The sequence below is a fragment of the Paralichthys olivaceus genome, chromosome 16 (assembly GCF_024713975.1).
Source record: "Paralichthys olivaceus isolate ysfri-2021 chromosome 16, ASM2471397v2, whole genome shotgun sequence".
NCBI classification, from domain to species: Eukaryota; Metazoa; Chordata; class Actinopteri; order Pleuronectiformes; family Paralichthyidae; genus Paralichthys; species Paralichthys olivaceus.
The window spans coordinates 15,358,469-15,369,270 of record NC_091108.1 but is presented as its reverse complement, the minus strand read 5'-3'; the positions used below and the strand labels follow the sequence as shown (position 1 = coordinate 15,369,270).

At 39.7% G+C, this 10,802-nt stretch overlaps 2 protein-coding genes across 3 annotated transcripts; one reads left to right on the top strand and one right to left on the bottom strand.

Annotated features, from left to right (window-relative positions):
• Nucleotides 1-653: 653 nt before the first annotated feature.
• Nucleotides 654-2,961, top strand: LOC138405053 (uncharacterized). Its single transcript, XM_069510898.1, has 5 exons — nucleotides 654-821; nucleotides 1,598-1,706; nucleotides 2,155-2,265; nucleotides 2,505-2,583; nucleotides 2,735-2,961. The coding sequence occupies exons 1-5, from the start codon at nucleotides 724-726 to the stop codon at nucleotides 2,824-2,826; spliced, it is 489 nt and encodes a 162-aa protein (XP_069366999.1). The 5' UTR covers nucleotides 654-723; the 3' UTR covers nucleotides 2,827-2,961.
• A 386-nt stretch (nucleotides 2,962-3,347) lies between these two features.
• LOC109639471 (Y+L amino acid transporter 2) lies at nucleotides 3,348-10,757 on the bottom strand. Of its 2 annotated transcripts, none has more exons than XM_020102966.2 (10): nucleotides 10,477-10,757; nucleotides 9,722-10,254; nucleotides 7,990-8,115; nucleotides 7,756-7,900; nucleotides 6,429-6,552; nucleotides 6,171-6,274; nucleotides 5,992-6,088; nucleotides 5,737-5,886; nucleotides 5,092-5,275; nucleotides 3,348-4,727 (listed from the first exon to the last, which is right to left on the bottom strand). In XM_020102966.2, the coding sequence occupies exons 2-10, from the start codon at nucleotides 10,239-10,241 to the stop codon at nucleotides 4,636-4,638; spliced, it is 1,542 nt and encodes a 513-aa protein (XP_019958525.1). In that variant the 5' UTR covers nucleotides 10,242-10,254; nucleotides 10,477-10,757; the 3' UTR covers nucleotides 3,348-4,635. The 2 variants fall into 2 exon arrangements, with proteins under 2 accessions (XP_019958525.1, XP_019958516.1); XM_020102957.2 differs by having other exon boundaries at nucleotides 9,722-10,251; nucleotides 10,477-10,629.
• Between the last annotated feature and the right edge of the window lie 45 nt (nucleotides 10,758-10,802).

The following is a 10,802-nucleotide window of genomic DNA, read 5'->3' as shown; positions in this document are numbered from 1 at the left end:
TGTAAATATAGATGTCACAGCTATATTACTGAAAGCAACACAGGTTTAAGTATTAATTAATAATAATTACAGTAATCTTTTTTATTTGTAAGTGATATAATAGTAATATGATTATTTGAAAATTAACAATATCATGTCTCATCAATTGCAATTATGTTGTGGAAAGAAGGGATGTGGATACTGAGAGGAGGAAGAGTGAGAGTGAAGAAAGAGAGGACACACAGCAGACAGAAAACTGCTCTAAAATCCCACAAAGTTAGCACCTGTTAACAACTGCTTAACATAGCAAAAACATAACAACCATTTCCTTCAGCTGTTAAGCCAGAGCGAAATATATCTACACATAGAATGAGTGACTCAAAGATGAAGTATATCTCCAATTATATTCAAGGGGCAGAAGGCAGAGTGTTAAAGTTGATCTAAAAAACTTTGATTATGCTCTGGAATGTGTTCAGCATGAATACACAATCATAAGAATCCCTGACTGTTTGTGATTATATATTTCTGCATGTACTCTATCGAGATCTTTGGCCAGTTTCCTAGAGTCTTGTTCTTTCCCATGTTGTGGTCCGTGTTAATCAATGTTGTGCTGTTCTCTTCTCCAGTTGTCCACATGACCCGTGCACTTTTCTTTTTAAGCTGTCGCTGCCTATCGAGTTGACATTCAGAAGACGACCACGCACTTGACCACATACTGAACCACCTGATCCACCAGTCCTCAGTATGGACCTGAGATTCTTCTTTATCGCCTCAGCGCTCATCCTGGGGGCCACCGTCACCATGCTCCTGGCAGAGGAAACCGCACAGTGCAAAGTCAAATGGTAAAGTGTTTTATTTTGTTTCTTTGTTGTTTGGGGAATTATCTGCATAGTTAGTGATGATAGTATAGAACAGTTTAGATTTAATTAACCTGTGTTGAATGAAACTGTTTATATGAAGTGCACAGTGGGTACTGCATCAAATGTGTCAGCAACTTGTGTAATTTTCTAACATTCATCCATTCATCCATTCATCCATACCGCTTATCATTGATGGGGGTCGCCAGTGTATCACAGGGCCAACATACAGAGACAAACAAACCTCCACTCTCACGTTCACACCTATGGGCAATTTAGAGTCTCTAAATAACCTAACCCCAATCGGTATGTCTCTGGACTGTGGGAAAAAGTCAGAGAAATCCCATGCAGACACGAGGAGAGCATGCAAACACAGATACCACAGTGCTAACCACCACATCCCATTATCTGATTATTAATATCAAAACTGCAGCAGGGATTCCTGGGTGCAGAGGCATCACCATGTAAACACTTATGCATAGATAATTCTTTACAAAGCTGCTTGATTTGCATGAAATCCACTGCAGTCACAGTGCAAAAGGTCAAATTGGTCAAGGTGCTTATGAATTCATAGTTCTGTGCAGTCAAAGTTCATTTCTCATGCTTGTTATCATCCGCTTGTGCTCACAAGACTGCCATTAGTCATGTCTCGTGCACACAACCAGAACATTCAAATCAGTACAATGCACACTTGTCATAAATACTATATGAGCTTTTCAAGTTAGCACAACTGTAACAAACCTAACTTTTCTTCTCCGCAGGTTGTTTGGCATTTCATGCAGTGAAGTCACTGAGAAGCTGGTGAGCCAGATCAAGGCCTGGCAGAGCGGGCCGAGCTGTTTGTCTGCAGGGGAGAGGTGCTCGTATGAGGTGACAAACATCTGTCAACTGTTGAATTTGAGTAATACATTTATGAAATAATTATTATAATATCTGTCATATCGACAACAATCAGAATAAAAAAATGTGTTAACAAGCCAATGGATGTTAACATTTTTGAGTTTTTATAAACATAGGTTGATCATATAATGCCCATAAATGAAGATTGATGTCTGATGCATAGTTCATGTACCTCATTGTATATAAATAATACACAGTAAAATGTTTTTTATTTCAATTGATTATTGTTCCATACTCTTATTCTAAATTAGTGATCTGCCCGTAGTCTCGCTGACACAGGATTTTTCCAACTTGCTGCAGTAATAACTTAATTTTAGTGTTGAACTATTACTTCTATTACTACTGACCAGAGGCCACTGGCCAGTGATACACACACGATGCACATATGTCTGTGTCTGACTGTGACATGTGTCTGCAGCTTGTGTCGACAGCTCCGTACCTGATCAAAGCCACGCACATGTCTCCAAAAACAAAGAGAGTTAATGACCTTCAGTTTCTTCTGGAGCAGTCCACCGTTTGTAAGATGAGTGTAAGTATTTTTTTATTTTTTCAATGATACAGCAGACCAATTTTATCTCATCAGTCATCTGGGAGTCTATATGATTTAATGCAGCAATAATAAATATATCATACTCTGAGGGAAATGCTATTCTGCCGACCTCAGTGCGTGTTCGGGGAAAATCAAAGAGGGAAATCAGAGTTCAGGTTGATCAGCTTTTTTGTGTTTCATGAAAAATCTGCACCTTCTGATATTTCTGTAATGTGCAGGGTGACGCTGTGTCCGAGGTTTCCAAAGACCCTGCTGACAATAACACAAACTACTGCAGCCTCCAGAACCTGATGGACGGTAAATCTACTCTCTCTCTGTATGTTCCATATTCCATATGTACGAGTTAAAGACCAGGCTCACTCAGAACTAATTTAAATTATTCTTACATTCATTCACACAATTTATCTCTGGTAACAATCAAGTTTAACAATATATTTTCTCTGTTCAGGGAGTGGCCTGATTGATGCTGAGGGATACAAACAGTTCACCAACAAGTGGATCTGCCCTGGGTTTGAGACTGCAAACTGTACCTTATCTTAAGAGGACAGTAAATCCTCTTGGCAGAATTATATCCCTATTATATGCCAACTAATATGTAGAATAGTAACCCTCAAGAATAATATAACGTCTGAGTAAACTCTTTAATCTTAAACCTTAAATCGTTCCTCTGTTGAGCCTATGTATGAGCATTACTCAAGTTTTTCTGTAAAAGCTTTTTAAAAGCATCATGTGTAAAGTAATCTAAAGCTGTTACCATAAATTCAATGAAATAGAATAAAAAATCTACTGTTTCAAAGCAGCTTAACCTGAATAAATCAATATATTATATGGCTGATGTGATTTTTTACAATGAATTAACTATAGATATGAATACAACAAAAAGGAGTTTTGGACTGACTCATTGTTCCCTCATTAAACTGTGCATCTCTGTGGGTATGGGAAAGTATTAACCAGATTGATATGTGCTTATATTAAAAAAAAGATGTAATGAGCATAATTTGGGTGAATCTTTAAAAAACTGGTAATTGTGATGGGGGGTACGGGGGGTGTAGTGTGGCACATTTTGGCAAATATAATCCACACATTTATTGTGAAAAAGTTTTGCATATGAATCACAATACAAAAGAATTAAGAAACAAAGTTTGTCCATATCAGCTAAATTATTCAAGACAGAGTGTAAATATATGAAAATGTCATATCTGTTTGAAATAAGACAAAGGCTGAGAATCACTTTCAGAAAGAAAAGGCCTCTTGTTTCCAAAAGTGTATTCTTGAATGTATTTGGTTGCACTTCACATGTGAAGGAAGTAGATTATTATAAAGCGGTCATGTACTAAAACTGCTTTCTATAGAGTGAAATAATGTGGAAGTTGCATTTATCTTTTAAGTGCTGTCAAGTGACAGTGTGATTGGTTGCCAAAACGCAAGAGCTGATGCCCTCGGTGCCATACATTGTACAATATACAGTAGTTTGTTATTACATGTCAAATAAAACAGAAACATGAGCCCTTTCAAGTGAAGCATACAAAAGATGTTTCGGTCTAAAAAACGAAACAGCTCCTCCTTGTGGGAGAAGCTGCAGTTTGATTTAAAGTGAAAGACAAACAAGGCACTTGACTGGACCTGCTTCACAGTGAAGCTGCTGAAGACCCTGGTTGAAACTTTTTGACATTGTTCTTAATATGTGGTCATTCACATGTAGGTAGGATTTGCAGAATAAATGTATGCAGGTCACCAAATTGGTGTAAACAAGTGTACCATCACGTTTTACATCTGTAAACACAGAGTTTTTGATCACCACACCATGAGCATGCTCTGTTGTACTGCTGATGCGTATGGAGATTAGTGTATGCAGGTTATTTTTGTTGACATTGTAACAGTGACTCCTTAAAGCGAGTGTGTCAATTAATAAGCCAGATGCTGTTAGATGCATTACATTACATATGATTATGTAGTTAAACACAGTAACATTAGTCCTACCGCTTCTAAATGAAGACCATTGCATGATTTATGAGTAGTATATGATGTATTCTTGAAAAAGACTTATCATATTGCATCTTAACACTAAATAAAATGTGAGCTTAAACTTTTATTGAATCCTCGTAGGAAATACTCCCCGTTGTCTGAAGAAAAGTAAATCACATTTGCGGAGGAAAGCGAGTCTGCAGTCTCTCAAGCGCTCGCTCCTCATGGTCAATCGAGATGTCAGGCCTCTTCATTTTTTCTTTTTTTTTTAACTTGACGTGTCACACAAAGGCTGTGAGTCCAGGCCAGGCTGTGCTGTCCATCGTGGGCCTCGTCTTTCAGGACAGAGGCCTCCTTAGTGGGCGGTTCCATGGACGTCAGAGTTCACTGCGTTTTAGCGCCTGCTTGTGTTTCTGTCTCTGTGACTTCTGTCAGGCAGCAGTAGAGCAGAGTCTGCGTGTATCTGGTGGCAAAAGCTGGAGGAGGGAAAGAGGGAACATGTGGTGGGGACAACAAAAGACAGAGTGGAAAGGTCAGGATTGTCGATACTGCTTATCTATGATGACTAATGTGTTAATGGAAAGTGACGTATGGGACAGACTGTGTAAGGAAGTAAGACTCTGTAATGATCAACAGTAATCTCATTAAGTTAAAATTCTCAAATCTTTAGATAAAGGTCAGTAACTCAGAGGGGAAGTACCTTCCCTGTATCACTTCCTCCTAACATGTTGCAAGTGACCAAACACCCAAAGGAGTTAATTACACCACATAAAAAAGCATACAATAAACGTCCTACTGCTCTGTGATTATTGTAAATGGACATTTGAGTCCAAAGCTTACCATTTAATTTACGTATGAAATTGGGCCTCTTGTCCTCAGGCAGGTAAATGGCCACATAATAAACTGGCACCCCAGAGAGCGCAATGCCAATCCCTATGAGAGAGTTGATGGTGTCTGCGTACAGAGGAACAAGGACTAAGAACAGGCTGCAAAGGCAGTAGATGAAGGGGAAGAGCAGGGTCAACTGTGGACAGAAGAACACACACACACATTTGTTATATATTGCAGATCCATTCTCAGAGTATTTGTGTGTGTAATGATGTAACACTGATTTGATAATTATCAATATTGACAATTATGAACATTTTTATCCTGATAGGATTTTTGACCATATTGTTCAAATGTGACATTTATGATTCTTGGTGAGTAACTACAATCATCAGATAAATGCAGTGAAGAAAAGATTGCAGTGTTTTTCTCTGAAATATAGCAAAAGACAAGTCGATTACAAAGGTTGCATTAAAATCGACTGATGAGATACTGATTATTGGATATTGGTTCGATACTGACTAAAGAACTGGATCATCATCTTTTAATTTTAATACTGTTTTATAATAAATTATACATGAGAATCCAGTACATTTATATAAATTGTGTGTGTGTGTGTGTGTGTGTGTGTGTGTGTGTGTGTGTGTGTTGTAGCACCTTGACGGGCCTGTGTCGGTTAGGCTGGGTGATGCGCAGGTAGATGAGGCCGGCCACAGACAGGCCCACATAGAGCCAGTAACTGAAGCTGAAGTAGTTGATGAGCTGGAACACGTCCTCCACACACAGAAAGATCAGGCCCATCAACCCCTGGAACCAGAGAGCACAATGAACACAGAGCATACTACAACACCAACCATCATGTGACGACTGTCGATCATCCGAGGAATCTGAGGTTCAGTAAATGTCCCTCACATTGAAGAGCAGCGCAGGTATGGGTGTGTAACGCTCCAGGTGGATCAGACTCAGACTGCTGGGGAGGTGGCCTTCTCTGGCTCCAACGAAAAACAACCTGCATCATCGATAAAGATGAAAAGATGGTCATCATGATGTGATCCTGCGGTCAGTGCCTGGTCAGGCTTTCTTGTTCTTACCTTGAGGCAGCAATGATAGAAGCATTGAGTCCTCCGTAGCAGGACATGGCCACTGACACAGGGATGACCCACTTGAACGGCCCCAGTACTGCATTCCCAAAGGTCTGAGGGATCAGATTCACATGATCTTTTAGGCTCCGGGTTCAACAAAGCCTATTAATACCTCAGAACATTGCGTCATCCACAATTCACTGACAATCCCTGTGAGCTACTAATATCTGCAGATATCTCAGAGCACAAAAACATGTCAGGTCTTACCACAGCAACGGCGTCACTGGCCAGCAGAGATGGCATGTCCAGGACCACGTAGTACGCCACGTTGGTCAACAGGTAGATGATGGTTACGATGGGCATGGAGATGGCAATGGCCAGGGGCAGATTTCTACAACAAGCACAATGTAAAATATTCAGTGATTACCCAGTATTAGACAAGGTCATACTGAGAATAAGCATATAATCAAAGTCACATAATGTTTAGTTGTGTTACTTTTAGATTAGTTTAGTTTATTTCCTTCCTTTCAGTGTTGTCCAAAAACAATACACTTATGCTATACTTTAGAACATTAAGTACAAAACTGTTGAGATAAACCTTTTTGATCACTAAAATGTCAATGTCTTAGTTGCATTATTACAATCTTTTAAATTTTGGGATGTCAACATGTGAGGCAACTGTTTGAAATCATACTCACATTATCCTTTGTAACACGTACAGGAATTTGATAAGGTATTCTAATAGCAATCAAAATGACGTCTTATTTATAATTAAGTCAATAGCTGGTATCTGGTGTTCATGTAAACACAGTGAGGGACGTACTCTGTCAGCTGACTGGTGCTGGGCAGGCAGTTTAGTCATTACTTTTCATTTTACAGCATCAGCTTGTTGTGTGTTACACATGGTTGATGAGTCATGACTGGGTACAGCTGAACCACAGGGTCATGTGATAATTATCAATGGGTTAATCACAAAGAGCAACACCTTTCATATATAAGCAGTCATTTGATCCAATGTCAATAAATAAAGTGCAAACAAATGTTTTATTATTACTGTAATTCTGGGGGAAAACATTCATCATTTACTGAGTTGTAGCTTCTCGTCTCCTGTTTTACTTTATTGAAACTATTCAGAGTTTTGTTAGCCCTTTAGCTCTGACTTTTCAGATTCAAGATTCAAAAGGCTTTACTGTCAAATGTAGAAATAAGTTATCAATGCAATTAAATTCTTATATATATTTAACAATATCCCTACCTGGTCGTGTCAATAAATATCTAAATATAAGAATATTCAAAAAAGAATTAAGGAAAAAAGGAAAACAAAGATAAAGAAAATAACTGCACATTCATATCCACTGACCAAACACACTCATTTATACATACAGAGGTAGACAGTTGGTTGAAGAGAATATGAAAACACGTGTGCATACAGTCCGTTATGTGAAGAGACTGTCAGAGTGTTGTCATTCTGTAGGGAGGAGTGCAGTGGCAGTGGTTTGGAGGCGTTCATCTGTAAAATGTAAAATGTTTCCAAAGGCTGGAGTGCGTGTTTACATGCCTTGGAATGCTTCTTCTGTGAGTCTGTCCTCATTACCTCTCTGGATTCTGAATTTCCTCAGTCACAAAGTTAAGTGTGTCCCATCCAGAGTAGGAGAACAGAGCCGAGTAGAGGGCCAAAGCTATGGCTCCGGGATCCGTGGTGGAGCCCTCAAACGGATTCTCAAAGCTTTTTGTTTCTCCTTCACAAAATGAGAAGTCAGAGTTTAAAACACATTTGTTTATTTGATTGTGTTTCCTCTGATGGATTCTTGAATGTATTCATACTTACCAATGGATAGTTTCAGGATTCCTACAATGATGATGAGGATGAGTGCCGAGAGTTTGGCATAAGTGAAGATATCCTGGATCAGAGTCCCCCACTTCACATAGGCACAGTTGACAAAAATGAGCATACCTGAACAAAGCATAGGAATAAAGTGACAAATGAATCTTGCTCTATATGAGAGCTGAGAGCATCAACAAGGCCTAGCACAGCATCAAGTCAATCAATCAAATTTTATTTGCATAGCCCATTTTCACAATTTTTCTACTAGGGCTTAACAAGGTGTGACATCCTCTGTTCTTAACTCTCTGAAATAAACCACCAAAAAACCCTTTAACAGGGGAAAAAACATAGAAACCTCAGAGAGCCACATGTGAGTTATCCTTCTGCCAGGACGGACAGAAGTGCAATAGATGCTGCATGTAACTGAGAACATCAGCAAAAAAACAATATTTATTGAAATGTATTTCCAATATAATGGAAAAGTGTGTCTATGTTTAAAATATTTGTGCAGAAATACAACCTCTGCAGTGTTATGAGGTTGCATTTGCCCAGCAGGTAAAGACGAACCACTCAAGAAACAACAACAAACCCTGCATGTCAGTTGGTGAAACTCATTTTAAAACAAGTTGCAGACGTTTGCTCTCTGATCACCAAAGCAGATCACTGATCATCTCATCTGTGTCTCAAGGGCCTCAGTCTGAGCACCTCATGAATCATTACAGAGCTGCTCTCTCACCTAAATACCAGTTCTGCTGCTAAATACATTCTTCTCAGTACAAAGCCCTGCTTGGGAACCACAGTGTTATTTTTAAAGGACTGATGGTCCAACTATAGCTGGGGCCAGTCCCACAGAGGGTTACTGAGTTTAACCCTGGATCAATGGACATGTGACTGTTCAGATTGTTTCCTTTGACTGCTTCAAAATAAAAGCCATCACATGTTTTACCATCTGAAAGATTTTAATGTGAAGTAGCAGCAGCAGGAAATGTTGGGTTTGTATTTGCAGTAAATTAATTCATCTAATGCTCAGTTTAGACAGTGAATAAAAACTTAAGGTTGACACCAGTAAGATAATATTAAAAATATTAAACCTGGAAAAAGTACCTGATTCAAATCCACCTTAAGAAAGAATAAATCAACAATGAAAATTACCATACAGGCAATTTTTGAATATACATTTTTTTTATCACAACCATTAACAAAAATAGTATTTTCATTAAAGTGACTCTACTGGCTGTATTTTTGTGTAACAAGCTGAAACAATGGCCCTGAAACTAGAACGAGAAAGCTATTTAAAGACAGATTACCATCCATTGACTTCCTGCAATCTGCCTTGAATGTTTAGTCCCATTTAACTCAACTTCAATTAGTATTAATTACAGATAAATCAACATTCATAAAATCTTCCACAGATCTTACTCCTAGAAATGGATATATTATTATTGCTCAGAACTGATCAGACCTATTACACATTGAAACCCTGTTTCCAGTTCAAATTTACAAATTTCAGGAAGAAATCCTGTTTCTCCCTCCAGGTAAAGAAAAACATGATCTTGACAACTTCTTGAGAGAATTAAATCTAAATGAGACGTGCACCTGGTTAATTAAAGGTTATATGAACTACTTTGGGTTTTTTTCTATTTTGTACGGAGAAATGTATTATCTCTTTTCCTAGGTAATGAATTAAATGCTGAATTTTGTCACACACTCATTCAGACTCACGAGTGTTTCTTACAGAGGCAGGCTGCTGCTATGAGGCGGACAGCATCGTACGGCGGCTGGCAGGTTGGGTAGAAAGCCTCCACCAGGTAGTTGGCGAAGGTGAGTGAAATCACGGCCTGGCTGGCAGGTTCGATCAGCAGGATGGACGTCCACAGGCGGATGAAGGCCGGGAAGCTGCCAAAAGACTCCAGGATGTAGGCGTAGCTGGCTCCAGACTTGGTGATGGTGGTGCCGAGCTCTGCGTAGCACAGAGCCCCGAACACTGAGAAGATACCTCCGAGGGCCCAGATCAGTAGCGATAGCCCGTAGGAGGCGCTGTGCATGAGCACACCTTTAGGTGAGATAAAGATTCCAGAGCCGATCATGTTGCCCACAATGAGGCAGATCCCGTTGACGAGAGAGATTTCTCTCCTCATGTACATCTTCTCTTCTTTGCCTCCATTTGGGGCCTTTAAGTCCTCATCGGATGAAGCCCGTGAACTTGGGCATATTGTCTGTGACATGACCCCGAACTTCTGCCTCAGATCCCCCATCAGTGCTGCACTGCTGATATGGAGATGATGGAGTAAGAATTAAAGAATTTTTCAATTTAACAGTGAAATGACAAAGTTTGTTCAAGTCCAAAAACTCCAGGCTTAAACACAGGAGCTGAACACGATCCTGTCAATGTCCAGTAAACAAGAAAAGGTCACACATGCTCAAATCTCTGAGGATCACTGTGTACTAATCCATGAAATAAAAGGTCAATGTATAACAATGTGACTTTACCTTATTTTGGGGAAATTCTAAAGGTGTATTTCTCCTCCTGTGGTGTATGTAGTGTCTGCTCCTCCAAACCTGGCAGTGAGAATTGTGAGATCATATCGTAGGGATAGCAATTGAACGGTCGATGTTGCAATCCCTGCAGCCAGACACATCCCCAGCGAGTGTTTTTCCAGGACCAGGCGGGCGAGCAGCACTCTCGTGTTCCCCTCTGTGCTATTTTCAGAGATGAGCAGGCCTCGTCCCAGCCCCCAGGAACAGCAGAGACACAGGGAGCAAAGCTGCTTCTGGGTCAACAGGAAAGAGGTCTGGAGATTGTTTGATATTCTGAC